This window comes from Hyperoodon ampullatus, assembly GCF_949752795.1.
Source record: "Hyperoodon ampullatus genome assembly, chromosome: 5".
In the NCBI taxonomy this organism is placed as follows: Eukaryota; Metazoa; Chordata; class Mammalia; order Artiodactyla; family Ziphiidae; genus Hyperoodon; species Hyperoodon ampullatus.
Genome location: NC_136918.1, coordinates 144,872,439 through 144,890,779, shown reverse-complemented (window position 1 = coordinate 144,890,779; position 18,341 = coordinate 144,872,439). Strand labels below are relative to the sequence as shown.

Sequence of the window (18,341 nt, the reverse complement as noted above, 5' to 3'; positions counted from 1 at the left end):
GAAGAATTCCCCGCGTCCTGGATGCAAATCCTCGCTCCTCTCGCCCTCGCCCTCCCAGGGCTGCTCTGGGCCCTCTAATCGCTGACCTTCCCTTCCGTGTTTCACGCTCCCACTTGGAGCTGCTTTCTCCTCCTCTCTTCTCTGAGCTCGGTACCTTTCCTCTGAACTGGTTCGGAGAGGCCGCTTGTTTCCTGAATTCCCTTGACTTAATGGAGAAAAGGAGCTCCTGTCTTCCGCTCCGTCTGCCCCCGTTTGTGACGCCCCCTGCTCCCCCCCGCGCTCTCCCCTCAGTGCTGCGCTGGTTGCCCTCTGGCCGCTGTGAGTCCCTGGACGGGGGAAGGGCCAGGCCCGAGCGCGGGGGCAGCGCAGAGGGGGCGTCCTCTGCTCTCATGGCCGCAGCCCCGCTGCTTTGCTGACTGATCCCCATGGTGCACTGACCGCTGGCTCCAGGGCCAGCACCCCTGTGTCAGGCTCAGACCCCTCAGCAGGACCGCCAGACCCCGAGGGAGACGGCTCTGGGGAACGGCTGTTTCATTCGCACGTGCCTGTCATTTGTCCCAGGCCACGGCCTGACACATGGTGGCCGAGTCTGGAAGGGTCCAAGGGGCAGCCCTGGGCCTGCTCCGAGCCAGCACCTCCCTTGCGCCGCGGGGCCGGGCGGGCCGTCTGGAGCCCCACCCCCAGTCGCAGGTCTCTCTGCCTCCCCGCTCTCCTTTCCTGTCCTCTGGGCTCAGGTGAGTTTTGTTTCTGATGACCTTGAACTGCAGAGCAGGAGCCTGTCTGCTCCTCTGCGACGTGTGGGGAAGGCAGTGCCCAGGCCAGGGCGGCGTCCAGGTCCTGTCGGGGGCCCTGCCCTCCGACGGCACCACCGGGACCGTGTCACAGACGGCTCTGCTGGGGGCTCGGGGATGCCGCGCCTGCCTTGTCTCAGGCCCTGGAGGCTTCCCGTGTGCGAGCCTGTCTCCCAGGGCCCATGGGCTCCCCGGGGCCGGGTGGAGGCTTCCTCGTGCCCCAGCACACCCAGCACAGCGCCTGGTGGTTGACTTGAAAATGGCAGCAAAACCCAGGGGGACGGGGTGGAAGTGTGGGAAGGAGAGGTCACGGTAGACCCAGGTAGGTCGTGAACCCTTGGTGCCTCCGCTAGCTCACTGGATAGACGGGTGTCGACTGAAAAAATATGCACAACCTAAAAGTTGAGAGTTCTGGTTTATTCAGCGGACAAAACTGAGGACTTAACCAGGACACAGCATCTCAGATGGCTCTGAGGGACGGCTCCGAGGTCAGGGCGGAGCCGGGATACAGAGGAGTTTTGTAAAAAAACCAGGTAGTCAGACCATCAAAAGAATGCTGTTAATTAAAGAAAACCAGACATCTCAAGTTACGGAATTCAGTGCGTTTCTATGTATGGGAAGATGCGGGAGTCCGGGCTCACTGAAATCATTCCTTTGATGTGCACCTCAGCTACCTGGGGCCAGCGTCCCGTGTTTTCTCATCCTGAGTCTCCTCAGGGTGCATGTTGGGGACGGCTGTAATGTGATGACTTGATGGCTGAAACATCCTTTGTTTTCTGATGTGGCAGGAGACATTCTTAGTCCACACGGGATAATCGTGACGCCCTGCTCACAGGGCTTTTTCGAGGACCCGTAGGACACTGAGACCAGAGCCCGCACACCCACACCTGGGTGCCCCCGTAAATGCCCTGGCATAACCCACGTGTGATTTCCTTGACACAGACCTGCGGCCCCTGGACATCCTGGCAGAGGCGGTCCCTCCTGATGGCACTGCGGTCGGGGTCAGGGTGACACAGGTCCAAGGTGCGCGAGGACTTCAGCTCTCAGCCGCTGCCCCCCACGACCTGAGCTTTCCTGCGTCAAGGATTTTCTTCAGATGCGACCTCTTCCCGGAAGAATTTTCCATCGTCGTAACCTTGAAAGTTCCCAGTCTCCCTGCTAAGGTCAGTGCCACTTCCCACTCTTCCTGTAGAATGACCCCCCCCTTCCCGTACCTTTGCACGTTCTCAATGCCAGCGCGTGTGAAGGGCACGACTGATCCGGTCAAGAGGTCAAGAGTGGCCAGCTTTGATAGGTAGTGAGGTCCCCATCACTGTGAGTATGCAGGCAGAGCCTGTGTGACCATTTGTTAGGAGTCTGTACAGCAATTATAATTTTCTGGTGTGCTAAGCTGTCAAAGACTAGGGATAAGGCTCAGAGTTTTTAGTTTGACATCCTTTAGCAGGAAATGTAAACAAAATAACAAAAACATACTCTTTTGGGGTCTGTTTACCTGTGACTTGCAGTCCCATCCTCCGCAGATCCAGCTAACATTCCCACCGTCCCCGGCTAGGATGGAAGCGCCCCTGGAGGTTTCCCCAGGGTCCAGGACAAGGCACTTCCTAGGCGTGTGACGAATCCTTCACATTCCGAGTCAGTATCCCCGATTCTCTCATAGCCAAGATTCTCCCAGTTGGTTTGCTGTCGACTGTGGTTCCATCCTGACACCCCCCGGGGGCTTCTGCCCGCTGATCCTCATCATTCTGTACAATCTGCTCTCAAACCCAGCTGCTGAGCTTTCAGCTCCAGCCATTGCATTTTCAGTTCTGTGATTTCCATTTTCTTCTTCTTTTTAATGTAAATTCCAGTTCTCAGGTGAAAGTCTTTGTCTTGTCAGCTGCTTTCTTGAACAAGACTCCAACCTGTGGGTCCCCCGGAGGACTGGCTCGCCGTCAGCTCCATCTCTTTATTTCCTGTCATGCTCAGTAACTTTCTAACAGGTTCTTTGAGATATGATTCACACATTTGAGGTGCACAATTCAGTGGTGTACGGTGCAGTCAGCTGCTCAGTGCAGCCCTCACCACAGCACGTTATAGCTCATGCTCATCACCTCGGAGAGAAGCCCCGAGCCCTTTGGCTCCCCCCACCCCGACCCCACTCCCTACCCCCAGCACTAAGCAGCAACTCATTGACTTTACGTATCTGCGGGTTTGCCTACTGTGGACATTTCATATAAATGGAATCATATACTGTAATATATGATCTTTGTAACTAGCTTATGCAGTACGTGTTCAAGGTTCACCCGTGATGTAGCGTGTATCAGTGCTTCAGTCCTTTTTATGGCCACGTCATATTTTACTGAGTGTATATAGCACATTTTGATCACCCCATTCATCGTTGATGGACATTTGGCTTGTTTCTACCTTTTGGTTATTATGAATAATGCTGCTATAAACATTCATGTACACATTTTTGTAGGGGCATGTGTTTTCATTTCTCTTGGGTATATACTTAGGAGTGGAATTGCTGAGTCTTAGGGTAACTTTATGATTAACTTTTTAGAAACTGCCAGACTGTTTCCCCAAGGTAGCTGCACCATCTGATATTCCCACCAGCACTGGATGAGGGTTGCAACTTCTCCACATCCTCACCAACACTTGTTATTATCTGACTTCTTGATTCTAGCGACCCATGTGGGCCTGAAGCAGTATTTCATTGTGGCTTTGATTTGCATTTCCCTGATGAATAATGATGGTGTGTATTTTTTCATGTGTGTATTGGCCACTTATGTCTCTTCTTTGGAGAAATGTCTAATCAAGTCCTCTGCCTAATTTTTAATTGGATCATTTGCCTTTTTAATTGTTGTGTTATGAGTTCCTTATGTATTCTAGATATAAGTCCCCTATCATATATAGGATTTTCAAATATTTTCTCCCATTATATGGGTTGTCTTTTCACTTTCTTGATGGTGTCCTTTGAAGCAAAAAACTTTTTAATTTTGATGAAGTCATATTTACCTATTTTTCTTTTCTTGCTTATACTTTTAGTGCCATATCTTAGAATCCAATGCCAAATCTGAGGTCATAAAGATTTATCCCAAAGTTTTCTTCCAAGAGCTTTATAGAATTAGTTCTTATATTTAGGTCTTTGATCCATTAATTAAAGTGGAAGGTTAGGTTTGATTTGAGACCTTTCTTCTTTCTTAATATAGGTAGTTACAGCTATAAATTTCCCTCTAAGAAGTGCTTTAGCTGTATCCCATAAGTTTTGGTATTTTGATCTTTGTTTTCACTCATCTTAAAGTATTTTATTATTTCCTTTTTGGTTTCTTCTTTGACCCTTTGGTTATTTAGGTGTGTATTGTTTAATTTCCACATATTCATGAACTTCCCACTTTTTTCAATTATTAATTTCCAATTTCACTCCATTGTGGTCAGAAAACATACTTTGTGTTATTTCTGTCCTTTTTAACTTATTGAGGTTTGTTGTCTGTCCTAGCATATGTTCTCCTGTAGAGAATGTTCCATGTGTGTTTCTGTAGAATGTATATTCTGCTGTTGTTGGGTAGGGCGTTCTACAGATGTCTGTTAGGTCTTGTTGGCTTATTGTGTTGTTCAGGTTTTATGTTTCCATTTCAATCTTCTCTGTAGTTGTTCTATACATTATTGAAATTGGTATTTTACAGTTTTCAACTAATATTGTTGAACTGTCTATTTTTCCCTTCGTTTCTGTCAGTTTTAACTTTATGTATTTTGAAGCTCTGTTATTTGCATGTATGTTTATAATTGTTATATATTCCTGATGGATTGACTTTTTATTATTATAAAATGCCTGTCTCTAGTTACAATTTTTGTTTAAAGTCTATTTTATCTGATATTAGTAAAATATTAATATTTTCTCATGGTTGCTGTTTGCATGATGTATCTTTTTCTATCCTTTTACTGTCAATCTATTTCTATCTTTGAATCTAAAGTATGTCTCATGTAGACAGCATATAGTTGAATCATGTTTGTTTATGCAGTCTAACAATCTCTGCCTTTTGATTGCGTTAATTATTTGCATTTATGTTATTACTGATATATAGTTGATCCTCATTATTCACAGATTTTGTATTTGCAAATTCACCTACTTTCTAAAATTGATTTGTAACCCCCAAATCAATACTTTTGGCACTTCCAAAGTCATTCATGGACATGCATAGAGCTGCAAAACATTTGATGTCATGGGAACAACATGCATGTTCCCAGCTGAGGATGACAAGGCAATGCTCTGCCTTCTTGCTTCAGCTCATACTGTAAACAAGTGCCCTTTTGCTGTCATTTAGAGCTACGTTCTTCACATTTTTGTGCTTTTCACTGGTGACCTTGCTGCTTGAAATGGCTCCCAAACATAGTGCTGAAGTGCTGTCTAGTGTTCCTAAGTGCAAGAAGGCTGTGATGTGCATTAGGAAGAAAATACGTGCATCAGATAAGTGCCATTCAGGCATGAATTATGTTGCTGTTGGAAGTGAGTTCAGTGCTAATGAATCAACAATAAATATTAAACATACATTGTGAAATAATACTATATCTATCTCTATCTATCTATCTATCTATCCCTGGCTAATATTTGGTATTTGACCCTGGTTTCTGACACAGATCTCCTAATCCCTTGGAATTTCCTGGGATAGGAGTTGTCTTTTATTCTAATAAGGCAACTCTTGGTGGGCTCCTGGACGGGAGAGGGTCACCAGAAAGACCAAGCCTTGATTAGTAGCTTGGTACTTTCAGCCCCACCTCCTCTTCTCCAAAAAGGGGAGAGGGGCTAGAAATTGAGTTAATCAATGCCTACAAGATGAAGCCTCCATAAAAATCCCCAAAGTACAGGGCTTGGAGAGCACCTGGGTTGTTGAACACGTCCACATGCCAGGAGGGTGATACACCCCACTCCATGGAAACAGAAGCTCCTGCACTCAGAACCCTTCCAGAACTCACCCTATGTATCTTCATATGGCTGTTTATCTGTATCTTTTAAAATATCCTTTGTAAAAAATCAGCAATAATAAGTAAACTGTTTTTCTGGGTTCTGCTCTAGCAAATTATTGAAGGAGTCACGGGGACCTCCAATTTGTAGCCAAGTCAGACAGAAGTTGTAGGTCACCCGGGTGCCTGCTACTTGTAATTGGCATCTGAAGTAGGGGGCAGTATTGTGCAACTGAAACCTAACCTGTGGGGTCTGTGTCGACTCTCGTTAGGGTCAGAACTGAACTGACTTGTAGGACACTCATATGGTGTCAGAGAATTTGTTGGGGCGGGTGAAGACCCACACATCTGGTGTCAGAAGCATTCTTCATGAGTAAAGGAAAACTCAGTGCATTTTTCCAAGACACACATAACACAAGGTTATGTAATGATTAGTTGATGAAAATGAGGCTAGAGGCTCACAGGAACCTAAAGCTTTATTTCCCCTAGAAGCAATGGTTCAGTACTTGCTAATCTAGTGTTTGCAGTGACTTTCTATAGTAATAATGAGCATTAACTGTGGTTGGATTTATGTCTGCTATTTCACTTTTTTGTTTCCTATTTCTCATGTTTTTTTTTTTTTTTTTTTTTTTTTTTTTGCGGTACGTGGGCCTCTCACTGTTGTGGCCTCTCCCGTTGCGGAGCACAGGCTCTGGATGCATAGGCTCAGCAGCCATGGCTCACGGGCCCAGCCGCTCCGCAGCATGTGGGATCCTCCCGGACCGGGGCACAAACCTATGTCCCCTGCATCGGCAGGTGGACTCTCAACCACTGTGCCACCAGGGAAGCCCTCTCATGTCTTTTTGTAATTGTGTTCCTTTAGTCCTTTTCTACTGCTTTCTTTTGCTTTTAGTAAATATTTTCCAATGTAGCAACTTTTTTTTTTTTTTTTTTTTTTTTTGCTGTATGCGGGCCTCTCACTGCTGTGGCCTCTCCCGTTGTGGAGCACAGGCTCCGGACGCGCAGGCTCAATGGCCATGGCTCACGGGCCCAACCGCTCCGCAGCATGCAGGATCCTCCCAGACCGGGGCACGAACCCGCGTCCCCTGCATCGGCAGGCGGACTCTCAACCACTGTGCCACCAGGGAAGCCCACAACTTTATTTCTTTAATGATTTTTTCATCATATATTTTTAAGTTTCCCTTTGCTCTAGGGTCTATCATGTATTTATGTTAACTTATCAGAATCAACTTCCAATTTATACCAACTCAATTCCAGTTATATATAAAAACTGCTCATTTTTATATGTAACTCTATTCCTTCCTGTCTTTTTTGTCCTTCCTGTTATAATATTTCATCTTAAAATGTTAAAATTCCAAGAATATATTGTTATAATTATTACTTAGTATACTTTAATGATTTTTAAGAAGCTTAGAGAAGAAAGGAATGCAAAGCTTTTGTTATCCTAGCCTTTTTATCATTTCTGGTTCTCTTCACTTTTTCCTGTGGATTTGAGTTCTCATCTGCTGTAATTTCCTTTGCCCAGTACAGTTTTGCTCCCATGTACCTCCTTTGTGCTGATGTTGTCAAATATATTGCATTTCTATAGACTATAGGCCCCAAAATACATTGTATACATATTGTTTTATACAATATGCTTTATACATATATTGTTTTATAAATTGTGTTAAATCAAGTAAGAGAAGAAACAAGAAAAAAATATGCACTTGTATTGTCTTTTCTAATTACATAATTAACTTTACTGGCATCTTTTTTTTTCCTGTGGATTGGAATTTGTCTGGGTTTACTTGCTTTTAGCCTAAAGAACTCCACTTAGTATGTCTAATAAGATGAGTCTGCTAATATCAGATTCTCTGTTTTTATTTATCTGAGAATATATTTTTCCTCCATTTTGAAAAATAGCTTTTTTGCATAGGATTCTTGATTGACAATTTTTACTTTGAGCATTTTGAATACATGGTCCCACTGCCTCTGGTCTCCACTGTTTCTGATGGAAAGTCAGCCGTTAATCTTACTGGGCTTCCCTTGTGAGTGACTCAGCATTTTTCTCCTGCTGCTTTTGAGATTTTCTCCTTGTCTTTGACTTTTAGCATATTTAGTATGATATGTCTGTTTGTGACTCTTTTGTGTTCAAAAGACTGAAGTTCATCAAGCTTCCTGGATGTGTAGATTAGAGTTTTTCACTTTGACCGTTTTAAGCTATTATGTCTTTGAGGTAATATTTCTCCATTGCAGTCTGACTGCCATGTGGTCCTCCAGCCGAGTCCCCAGCCCCACCCATCAGAGGTCAGTGAGGCCTCACCCTGAAGCCCACTGACCCCCAACATGTCCCTGACGGAGCCCTGGCTACTCTTGCAGAGGCTTGCAGCCGAGCACATCACCAAGGGCCCTGCCCTTGCCCCTCAGAGACTTGGCAGAGTACAGTGGCTGAAGAGAGAGGACACGAGGGACCATGGCCAGATGTCACTAGGTCCCAGGTGTAGACCGAGCACTGGGGCATGGGCTGCTACACACTGTGCAGGTGTCTGTGGACAAGGCTCCATGGACAACGAGGCTCTGCTACTGAACGTTTATTATGACAGACTCCAGGAACTGACAACAGAGGGTCAGGTCACAGCCACCACATCCTTCTGCCTGTGAGGGGGAGTGCTTGAGGGAGGAGATCTTGTCCTAATTTGCACCCAGGGGCTGTAGGAACCCCTGATATTGTCTGGAAGCCCCTGATATTGTAGAAGAGGAGGAAGGTGTGAGCATTAAGACTCTATCGGGGAGGTTCTCTAAAAGTTCACGTTGCAATGAAGCAAAAGGCATTTGCCCCCATGGTCATTCTCTCTGCGCTAGCCTGCGTCTGCATCCCTGCCCCTCTCTGTGAGCCAGTCTCTGCCCCAGGAGGACACTTGTCCTCACACCTGCCCCAGGGCTCACTCCTGGTGGACACAGGCCCCCTCACCTCCCCCGACAATCAGCAGCATCTGCTCACAAAGTGCATCCCACCTGTGGCCAGGCCAGTGGGGCATGGCCAGACCTGTCCACACCTGAAAACACCTCCCTCGCCTCAAAGCCCAGATTCTGGGATTGCTCCCCCTTGTCCCTTCCTTTGGAGCAGGCGTTTTGTTTCCAAGAGCAGGTCCTGCCCCCAGAGGAGCAGAGGGCTGTCACTGACAGGACGTCACCTGCTGCTGCATCCCTGCAAACACACCCGGAAGACGTCTACCGTCTGTCCTCTGGGGACAGACACAGGCCAGGAGAGCCCCGCCTCCACTCAGGAGCCTCACCAGCCAAAGGCATTGCCAAAACAGAGCAGGACACTAAACAAAAACAAGGAAGGAAGGACTTCACCAAGTCGCTGCCATGCCAACACACAACACAGAGGACGGCTATACAGCTGGACAGCCCTGAGCACCTCACACACACACACACACACACACACACACACACACACACACTCCTCACCCTCCTCCAGCCACCGCCCCCATCACGGCCACGTCCACCCTGTCCGTCTGCTCCAGTGCCCTGAGCTACGGCAGCAGCTCTGCCTGCCCGGTTCCTGCACCGGCTCCTGCTGGCAGGTGGACGACTGTCCAGAGAGCTGCTGCGAGCCCCCTGTCGCGCCCCCAGCGGCTGCGCCCCGGCCCCCTGCCTGACCCTCGTCTGCGCCCCAGTGAGCTGCGTGTCCAGCCCCTGCTGCCAACCAGCCTGCACCAGCCCCTGCATGGCCTTGTGCTGCCAGCAGTCTAGCTGCCAGCCCCCCTGCTGCACCTGTTCCCCCTGCCCCCAGGCCTGCTGTGTGCCCGTCTGCTGCACACCTGTGTGCTGCACACCTGTGTGCTGCGAGCCCATGTGCTGTGAGGCCGCCCCCTGCTCAGCCCCCTCGTGCTGCCAGCCCACCCCCTGCCCCTTGTCCCGCCGCAGACCCTCCTCCCCCGTGTCCCTGCTCTGCCGCCCCGCCTGCTGCGTCCCCGCCTTGGGCATGTCCTGCTGCTGACCGGGCACGTCCCCCAGGGCCAGCCGGGCTCAGGTCCCCCCATGACTCGGTCCTCCCAGCCTCCCTCAGTCCTGACCTGGGTTGGGCGGCTGCCCCCACTTGGGACAGGGTCCCCTTCGTCCCCACTGTCCTGGCCTGACTGACCTCTGATCCTGCCCTGGGAACCCTGACCTCGCTGCTTCCCGGGCTTCTGCCTCCCAGGAGGCGCCTCCACCTGCCTCTGGGTCACCTGTCCCCCTCCCAGTTCCTCTGCCTGTGTCACTTGGCTTCGACTTCCATCCTGTCAGTGCCTCCTTGGGCACCCGGATAAATAAACTCACTTCATCACCTGGTCCGATTCCTTCCTCTCAGCTTCACTGGGGGGAAACACAGGGTTCTGACCAGACACCGGTCTCCTCCAGCCAGGAGTATTCCTAGGGGTGAGGGACTGAGAACCCCAAAGGTCAGTGGCCTGACCCCTGTGGGTGGGGCCCCTGCCCTCTCGAAGAAGGTCAGCGCCTGCTCAGGCTCCGGGGTCCTGGGACGTGAACATGGGGGAGTAAAGATGCCTGTCCACCCGGAGGCCCTGGCTGTGACGTCACCATCCTTCCCAGCCACCCGCCTCACGGGCCCAGCCACCACTGTGAGCATTCTGTCCTACTGTGTCATTTCCACCCACTCCATGCACTTCCTGAGACTTGGCTCATGGGAAGGCTCCCTTCACATGGAAGATAAGTGCAGGGGCCACACGTGTCCCCTCAGTGCCCGGAGTGGCCAGAGGCCGTGTGACCCAAGCTGTGCAAATTGATTTTGCTAAATTAGGTGTTAAATTAAACAGGAGGACCATGGAGTTTTCCCACTTCTTTAGTACAACCGTTGCATGGAATTCACTCACAGTTTTATGTGGGCAAAGACTTGCTAAAAACCTATATTCTATATTTAACGTATCTGCTTAGCATTCAGGTTTAATCACTTTCATTTCTTTACGCTTTTTATTGTGTTAGGCTAGAAATGAACAGACTCTAAATTGCACTCACGTACAGTCAAGTATATATGGTCTCTCCCTGGTCCGATCTGGAAAATGATGCGCAGCTGGGGTTGCTGGCATTTGGAGATCGCGATAATGGCGGGTGGCGTGAGGTTTTTTAAATTGTGGTAAAATACACGTAACGTGAAATTTCCCATTTTAACCCTTTTTAAGTACACAGCTCAGTGGCATTAAGGACAGTCACACTGTTGTGCAACCGTCACCACCGTCCCTTTCCAGAACCCTTTTCATCTTCCCCAAACTGAAACTCTACACGCATTAAATGACAGCTCCCCTGACTGGCGCCCAGCCCCGGCCCCATCTCCCACCGTCGGCCCCTGTGCACCCGGCTCCCCCGGGGACCTCACATCAGTGGATCGCACACTACCTGTCCTTGTGTGACTGGCTTACGTCACTGAGCATCACGTCCTCAAGGTTCCTCCACGCTGACGTCACAACTTCCTTCTTAAGGCTGAACAATATCCCATTGCATGAATGCGCCACATCTTAGTTACCCATCTCTCCATCGATGGACACTGGCTGCCTGGACATTTTAGCTATTGAGAGCAATGCTCGCGTGAACATGGGGGTACAAACACCTCTTCAGGACGCTGCTGTCAGTCCTTTTGGGCAGATACCCAGAAGTGGAACTGCTAGGTCGGATGGTAATTCCACACTAATTTTGTGAGGAACCTCCATACTATTTCCTATAACCGCTGCACCATTTTATTGCTGCCTTCCCACCAACAGTGCACTAAGGGCTCCAATTTCTCCTCATCCTCACCAACACTTGCAATCTTCTGTTTTACTGATAGTAGCTGTCCTCACGGGTGTGAGTGCTGCATTTGGTTTCATCAGAGGCCGTGGTTACTGTCTCAGGCGCTGCGGTCCAGAGACCCGCCCTCACCTGCCCCCTTCACCTGCCCCGCCCCCGCTGCCCCCTCTCTTGCAGAAGAACGAGTACCTGTTCACGGTGGTGGCGGAGGAGCGGGACTCGCTGCTGCTCGGCCTGCGCTACTCGCCCACCCAGCTGCACTTCCTCTTCCTCAGGGAGGACGCGGCGCGCGCCTGGCAGGCCCGCGTGTCCTTCCGCGGCCCGGCTCTGACGGACGGCCAGTGGCACACGCTGGTCTTGGCCGTGTCCGAAGGCTCCTTCTCCCTCACCAGGGACTGCGGCCTCCCCGTGGACATGTAGGTACCGCGGCGCCGGAGCGGTGGCAGGGGGCCGGGTGCTGCCGGCAGGGCTTGCAGGGCGCACACTGGCCCGCGGGCCTCGGCCTCGGCCACTGGGGTCAGGCTAGAGGAGGAGCGCCAGGCTCATTGGCTGGTGGACGTGGAACGGTCCCGCCCCCCAGAGAGGCGGCGAGGGGCGGGAGCGCCCGGCGGGGAGGGAGCCGCAGCCTCCCCGCCGGGGGCTGGGGGGTGGGACTTGACCCATCAACGCGGCTGCTGCTGCTGAGTCGGTGGCATCGAGGCAAGGCCCAGGGGAAGGGCAGGGTGAACTCGGGCACCAGGATCCCGAAAGGGGCTGCCGCCTGATTGGGGCCCAGGCCTTGCTTTGTGACTTTCAACCCATCACTAACCTCTCTGACTCAGTTTCCTTTTCTGGGACGAGGGAGTAAATATTCACCAGAACACCAGATAAACGCGCGGAATCACCTCAGTAGCTTTGACGCAACCCCGGGCACTCGAGAGCCCGGACCCAGCTCTTGTCCTTGCCGTGGGCTGGTCCCCACGGCCTGGCTGCCGAGTAAGCTGGGCCGGGACGACCCCCACCGGCCCTCAGCGTCCATCCTCGCCGGCCGGGTCTCGCCACTCTTTCTTTTTTCATCACAAACGGTCCATTTACATTAAATCTGTCATTATGGCAAATATTCCTTTCAAAGGTAGAATCTCACTCTGCTTTGTTATTATGAAACTTGTTGGAATAAAAAAGTCTCCTTAACACTTACACACTGTTTAAACATGCCTTTATCACAACTTCTCCCCACCATGCCCCCAATACACTGGGGCCTTTACCGGGAGACGGCGTCTCAGGTGGGAGAGCCGGCGGTGGGGCAGTTCTGTGATGGGGGCCGTGTGCAGGAGGACGAGGCTGGCGGTGCGGGTGCTGGAGCTGATTGCAGTGCCGCGGAGGGCTCACACCCGGACCCAGGAAGCCGGGGAGCTGTGCTCGGAGCACAGGCGTTCTGGGACCTTGCCGTGGCCAGCTGCAGACAGACAGCAGACCCTGGACGGAGCAGGTGCTTTGACTAGAGGACGTGGCATCATGGTCCGGGAGGTGCTGGACAGTGGAGAGGAAGCACACACTTGGCCCTTCCCCCCGAGGCTCCAGCCACGCCGTCCCCTCCAGGAGGTCCCAAGTCTTCCCCATCCCGAGTTGGGCCTCCACTTGCACCTCAAGACCCAACTCCAGCCACATCTTCCCACACATCCCGGCTCACCACCGAGGTGAACCCCGTCTGGCCCCGACATCATCTGTCCCACGGCCCTGGGCTCAGAGGAGGGGGGCGGGCTGGGGACCCCGTGCCGGAAGGAGCCACTGGAGACCCCCGTGACATGGAGAGGGGCCACTGAACACCTCCGCAGCACACGCTTTTGTAGAAGACCCTTGTCCTGGGGCAAAGAGCGTCCCCCCAAATTCACATCCGCTAGAACCGGAGAATGGGACCTCATTTGGAAACAGCATCTCTGCAGGCGTAACCGAGTTAAGCTAAGGAGTAGGTTGGCCCTGACACAGTGACCTGACAAGGAGGCATGGAGGAGAGCCACATGATTCAGCCACAAGCCAGGAAACTCCAGGAGCCCCCAGCAACTGGAAGAGGTGGCAGGACCCTCCCCTGGAGTCCTCAGAGGGGGCACACCCAGCCGACACCCTGATCTCAGACCTCTGGCCTCCAGCACTGCGAGAGAACACACTTCTGTTGTTTAAGGCGCCCAGCCTGTGGTACTCGTTATGGCTGACCCCGGACACTGATACAGCCTCAGGCGGTGCTGCCCCCATCCTTTTCTACATAAATAGGCCATGATCCTGCTCTCCCATGGCCCTAAAACCATCCTCCAATGTTTTCAGAATGGCTGACATGCCCTTCCCGGCCACCCTATCGGTGCAAGGAGCCCGGTTCTTCATCGGCAGCCGGAGGAGGACCAAAGGCCAGTTCACGGTAAGTATGGAGGAGCTGCCTGCCTGGACCTCCCAACACCAGTGCTCCTGGGGGGCTGTCACCACTGGTCTGGCACCCCAGTTTGACACTGTTGTATGTGCAATTGGGAATGGGGAGCATAAAGGTTCAGTGGAGTCCCATGCATGCCGGGCACACTCCCACCACAGGGCCTTTGCACCTGCTGTGCCCTCCTCCTAGACATTTGTCCCACTCCTGCCATGGCACACTCCCTGTGACTTTGGGGCCCTGCCCTCTGCCCTCATACCATGGAGGCCTTCCCCTCCACTCTGAGGAGATGACACCCACACCCAGCCCTCTCATCCCCTTCCCCAGATTGTCTTTGTAGCCCTGACCACCTTCAGAGCAGCTGTGTGTTTGCTCATTGCCTGTCTTTCCCTTAGAGTGCAGGGGCGGGGGGACCTTGCTCCATGAGGGTAAGGGCTTTTGTTTCTTGCCGTGTCCAGTGTAAAGAACCATGCTCTGAATGTTTACCGCTGGCATGCTTGGATGGATGGATGGATGGACAGACTAATGGACAGAGAGATGAATGGTGGACGGACAGATGGATGGACAGATAGGTGGGCAGATAGATGAATGGATGGATAGATGAATGAACGAATAGGCATTTGGGTGGATGGATGGATGGACAGACTAATGGACAGATAGATGATGGATGGACAGATAGGTGGACAGATAGATGAACAGATGTATAGATGGATGGATGAATGAATGGGTATTTGGGTGGATGGGTGGATGGACAGATATGGACAAATGGATGAATGGATGGATGGACAGATAGGTAGACAGACGAACGGATGGACATATAGATGGATGAGCATTGTACCCAGTCACTGAAGGGTAGTCCACAGGAAAAATCCCTTCCGTGGTGTGATCACCTTCGAATGGTGCTCAGCTCTCCACCACTGCTCCCAATGCCTCCCTTACCCAGTGGGCTGACTCCTCTCTCCTGGCTTCAGAGCTTAGACCCGCACCCGCACTTCCACCCCTCCCTCGGGGTCTGGGTGGGCTGAGCCCAGTGGGCGGGGCCGCTCCAGCAGTGCAGGTCTCAGTGCGCTGTCCCTCTCTCTGCAGGGCCTGGTGAGGCAGCTGGTTCTGCTGCCCGGCTCAGACGCCACCCTGAGGCTCTGTCCCTGCAGGAATCCTGAGCTCGCCCTGCTGTCCATCCCCCCTATCCTGCAGGGACTCGCGGGGAAGCCGGAAGATAATGAGGTGCTAAAGTATCCCTATGGTTAGTAGGCCACAGCTACCCCCTCCCCACGCCGACAGTAGACCCTGGGAGCCTTGTCATTTCCAACATCCCCAGGCACAAGACAGGAGGGCGCTTGGCACATGGATGAAGGGAACGCCGGGGGCCTGACGCGGATGGCCCCGCAGGGAAGGCAGATGGTGCCGCCAGACCCGCCTCCCTCCCAAGGGCGCCCCCCATGGCTGTTTAACCCCCACCTGCTCGTCCCGCCTGGGACCTGGGGCGGAGCCTACACATCTTGCGTCCCTAACTCCCACCTGCTTTGCCCCCAGAGCAGCGTTTGGGGCCCTTTCTCCCCTTCCTCTCCAACAGACATCAAGCGTCAGCACCCCACCCCCGTGGGGACCCCGACCTTCGTGAGGTTCATTGCTGTTTTCTGGGAGCCCCCCAGCCTAGAGTGTCCCCAGCTTTGCACCTCCCCAGTGTAAAGTTAGTGTTGACGGTTTATTTAAGCCACATCCCCTGCCATGGAGAATCTGAAACCCCTCCTCCCTACTAGGGAGGCGGGGAGACAGCCCGACCCTCTCTCGAGCCTCACGGTCCTTGCTTCATGAGTCACGGGAGGCCCCTGAGCAAGTTGGCCCTTAGACCCAATCCTGGACCCATGTCCCCAAATTCCCAGAGGTACACGGCCTCTGGGTTGTTTGCCGGGCCTCGGGCAGGAGTCCGGCCCCAGGCCTCTGCCGGGCAGTTCAAGAGGTCGAGGACGTGCTCAGTGTCACAGACTGGCTGCCGGGGCCTCAGCGCGGACGTTGCTGTAAAGGTGCCAAGTGGCACCATCGGGGTGAGGGCTGGACCTGGGATGAAGCCGTGATCCCCTGGGTCAGGGGTCAAGGGGCCTCAGAACTAAGCAGAACGGAAGTTGGGTGGACGCGTGCCAGCGAGTCTCAGATGGAAGCGGAGGGCGGTGCGGCGTGATTACTCAGGGCTCTCAGAAGAGCTGAGGCCACGGGGAAGAGCTAGGTGGGCGGGAGGCCGGACTGCAGGGGCACCTCCGCGTCCTGTGTGCAGACGCCCCAGGCAGGCCATGGGCTCTCGGGTCTCCCTCCCTCCCCGAGACCCTGAGTGGTTCCTGGCAGCTCAGGGGGTGGAGGTGAAGGTGAAAGCAGGAGCGCCTGGGTCCGGGGTCACCTGACAGTCTCGCCTCTGCCCTCCTCCGGGGAGCATGTGCCCACTGGACACCCATCTTCCTGCCTCCCCGCAGAAACTGACATGAAGGTGACGCTGGGATCCCGGCCACCGTGTACCAAAGCGGAGGACACCCAGTTCTGGTTTGATGCCAGCCACAAGGGGCTATACCTGTGCGTGGGCAGCGAGTGGGTCTCCGTGTTAGCAGGTGAGGTGGGTGGGGCTCTGGGGACCTCGGCGTCTTCTCAGAGCCAGCGATACTTAGGGACAGGGACGATCTCCCCACAGAGCAGTGAGCCTGCGTGCTTCACCTGGAAATGTGTGCCCTCCTGGGCCCGACTGGTAGGCTGGCAGGCTCTCAGCTCCCGAGCTGTCTAGGGGAGACCATGAGCCTCCCTGAGGGGGCTGGCCCCGCTCCAGGAGCCCCACCTGCTCTCTTTACCCTCTCCGCCCACTCGGGTCAAGATTGGCTGCGATGGTGCCGGGAGTGGTTGTGTTGGCGGGGAGGTGAGGAGCGGCTCCGTGATGCTCCCCAAGGGGGTCCTCGGGAAATGGGAACTGGCTCCAGGGGAAAGTCCCCGAGCCGTGGCCTCTGCTCTCTAGTTCCCGTCAAGGCACAGCCTTTCGTGGAAGCTGCGAGCCGTGGGGAACGTCTAGTAGGGACCTGACATGTCAATTCTACCCAACTAGTATCCCCGGGGGCTCTGCAGACCCTAAAACCTGTGCGGGGATGAGAGGCTCCTTTGCCGGGCCTCCTGGTGAGGGCGGCACGGCACTCGAGGCCACAGTGCTCCGGGTCGTGGCCCAGGTCCCTGGGGTCGCACCCCTGGACGTCCGTCCATCCAGGCTTCTGTTCTGGGAAGCATTAACTGGGCCTCTGTGTCTCTATCACAAGCCAAAGAAAGGCTGGATTACGTGGAGGAGCATCAGAGCCTGTTCACGAACTCGGAGACGCTGGGTATCGAGGTCTTCGTCATCCCCGAGGCCGGGCTCTTCGTGGCCACGGCCAACCGGAAAACCACGTCCGCCATCTACAAATGGACCGATGGGAAGTTCTCCTCGTACCAGGACATTCCCACGCACCAAGCACAGTCCTGGAGACATTTCACCATTGGAAAAAAGGCAAGTCTGCATTCAGAGACTTTCTTGATCCTTTTTACCTTGGAAAAACCCACAGAGCCCAAAGGTTGGGGCTCCTTATGTAGATTTTATGGGGAAAAGCACTTCTACTGGTTTCGAAGCCTCATGCAGGTTTTAAATGCCTTTTAAAGTCAGGCACGGCTGCGTCTCTATGTCCAGAAAGTCTGTCTGGCTTCCGCAAAATAGAGATCAGCCCATTTCTGAGATGCTCCCCAGCTCCGTGCAGACCCACCACTGCCTCCTTAAACCTTTGAGATAATCTGACCTAAACCAGTCAGCAGGGCGGACATCACGTCAGAGTGAAAATAGGCCTCCATTCCCAGCCTTCCTTCGCTCCATACACACTGGGGACACGTGAGGTCCTAATGGAGGGGACAGGTGAGGAGGGTGAGGGCCGGGCCCGGAGGCCTTGGGTGGGAAAGCCTCGTGGGCAGCCTCCCCTTACTTCCGCCAGGGCTGTGTTGAGCAGAGGCCCACGGGTCGGGGCTCAGAGGGTCATCCCCTGTGAGAGTTTTCCCTTACCTCCCTGTGCCCGCCCCCAAGTTGCTTGCTCACTAACACGTGTGCCAGGTGCAGCCCTGCCCTCACCTGGGCCCCCCCGACGGGGGACAAAACTGAGCAAACCAGACAGACCTCTGCTCCCCGTCGCCGCCGACCCTCAGGGTCCTGCGCTCCCAGCCAGCCTGGTGAAGGGGTGACTAGCCCTCTGGTTTTATGGTTGATGACATTTTAAAGGTTTATATTTTTTCATTATAAAAAACAACTTTACCTTTTTTTTTTTTTTTTTTTTTGCGGTACGCGGGCCTCTCACTGCCGTGGCCTCCCCCGTTGCGGAGCACAGGCTCCGGACGCGCAGGCTCAGGGGCCATGGCTCACGGGCCCAGCCGCTCTGCGGCATGTGGGATCTTCCCAGACCGGG

The 18,341-nt window shown here is 53.1% G+C and overlaps 1 protein-coding gene and 1 pseudogene across 2 annotated transcripts in view; both read left to right on the top strand.

The window, feature by feature from the left end:
- TSPEAR (thrombospondin type laminin G domain and EAR repeats) overlaps positions 1–18,341 on the top strand; it is a gene marked incomplete at both ends in the record, with an annotated part of 54,340 nt that overhangs the window by 17,797 nt on the left and 18,202 nt on the right. The window contains 6 exons of the mRNA XM_079705417.1: positions 1,734–1,954; positions 11,676–11,914; positions 13,797–13,887; positions 14,980–15,136; positions 16,359–16,490; positions 17,178–17,404. Of these exons, the coding sequence (XP_079561543.1) occupies positions 1,734–1,954; positions 11,676–11,914; positions 13,797–13,887; positions 14,980–15,136; positions 16,359–16,490; positions 17,178–17,404 (1,067 nt within the window). The remainder of the gene's footprint in view (positions 1–1,733; positions 1,955–11,675; positions 11,915–13,796; positions 13,888–14,979; positions 15,137–16,358; positions 16,491–17,177; positions 17,405–18,341) is intronic.
- LOC307053175 lies at positions 8,274–9,717 on the top strand (annotated as a pseudogene). The gene is made up of 2 exons: positions 8,274–8,368; positions 9,103–9,717. The product of its transcript is annotated as an uncharacterized misc_RNA (transcript).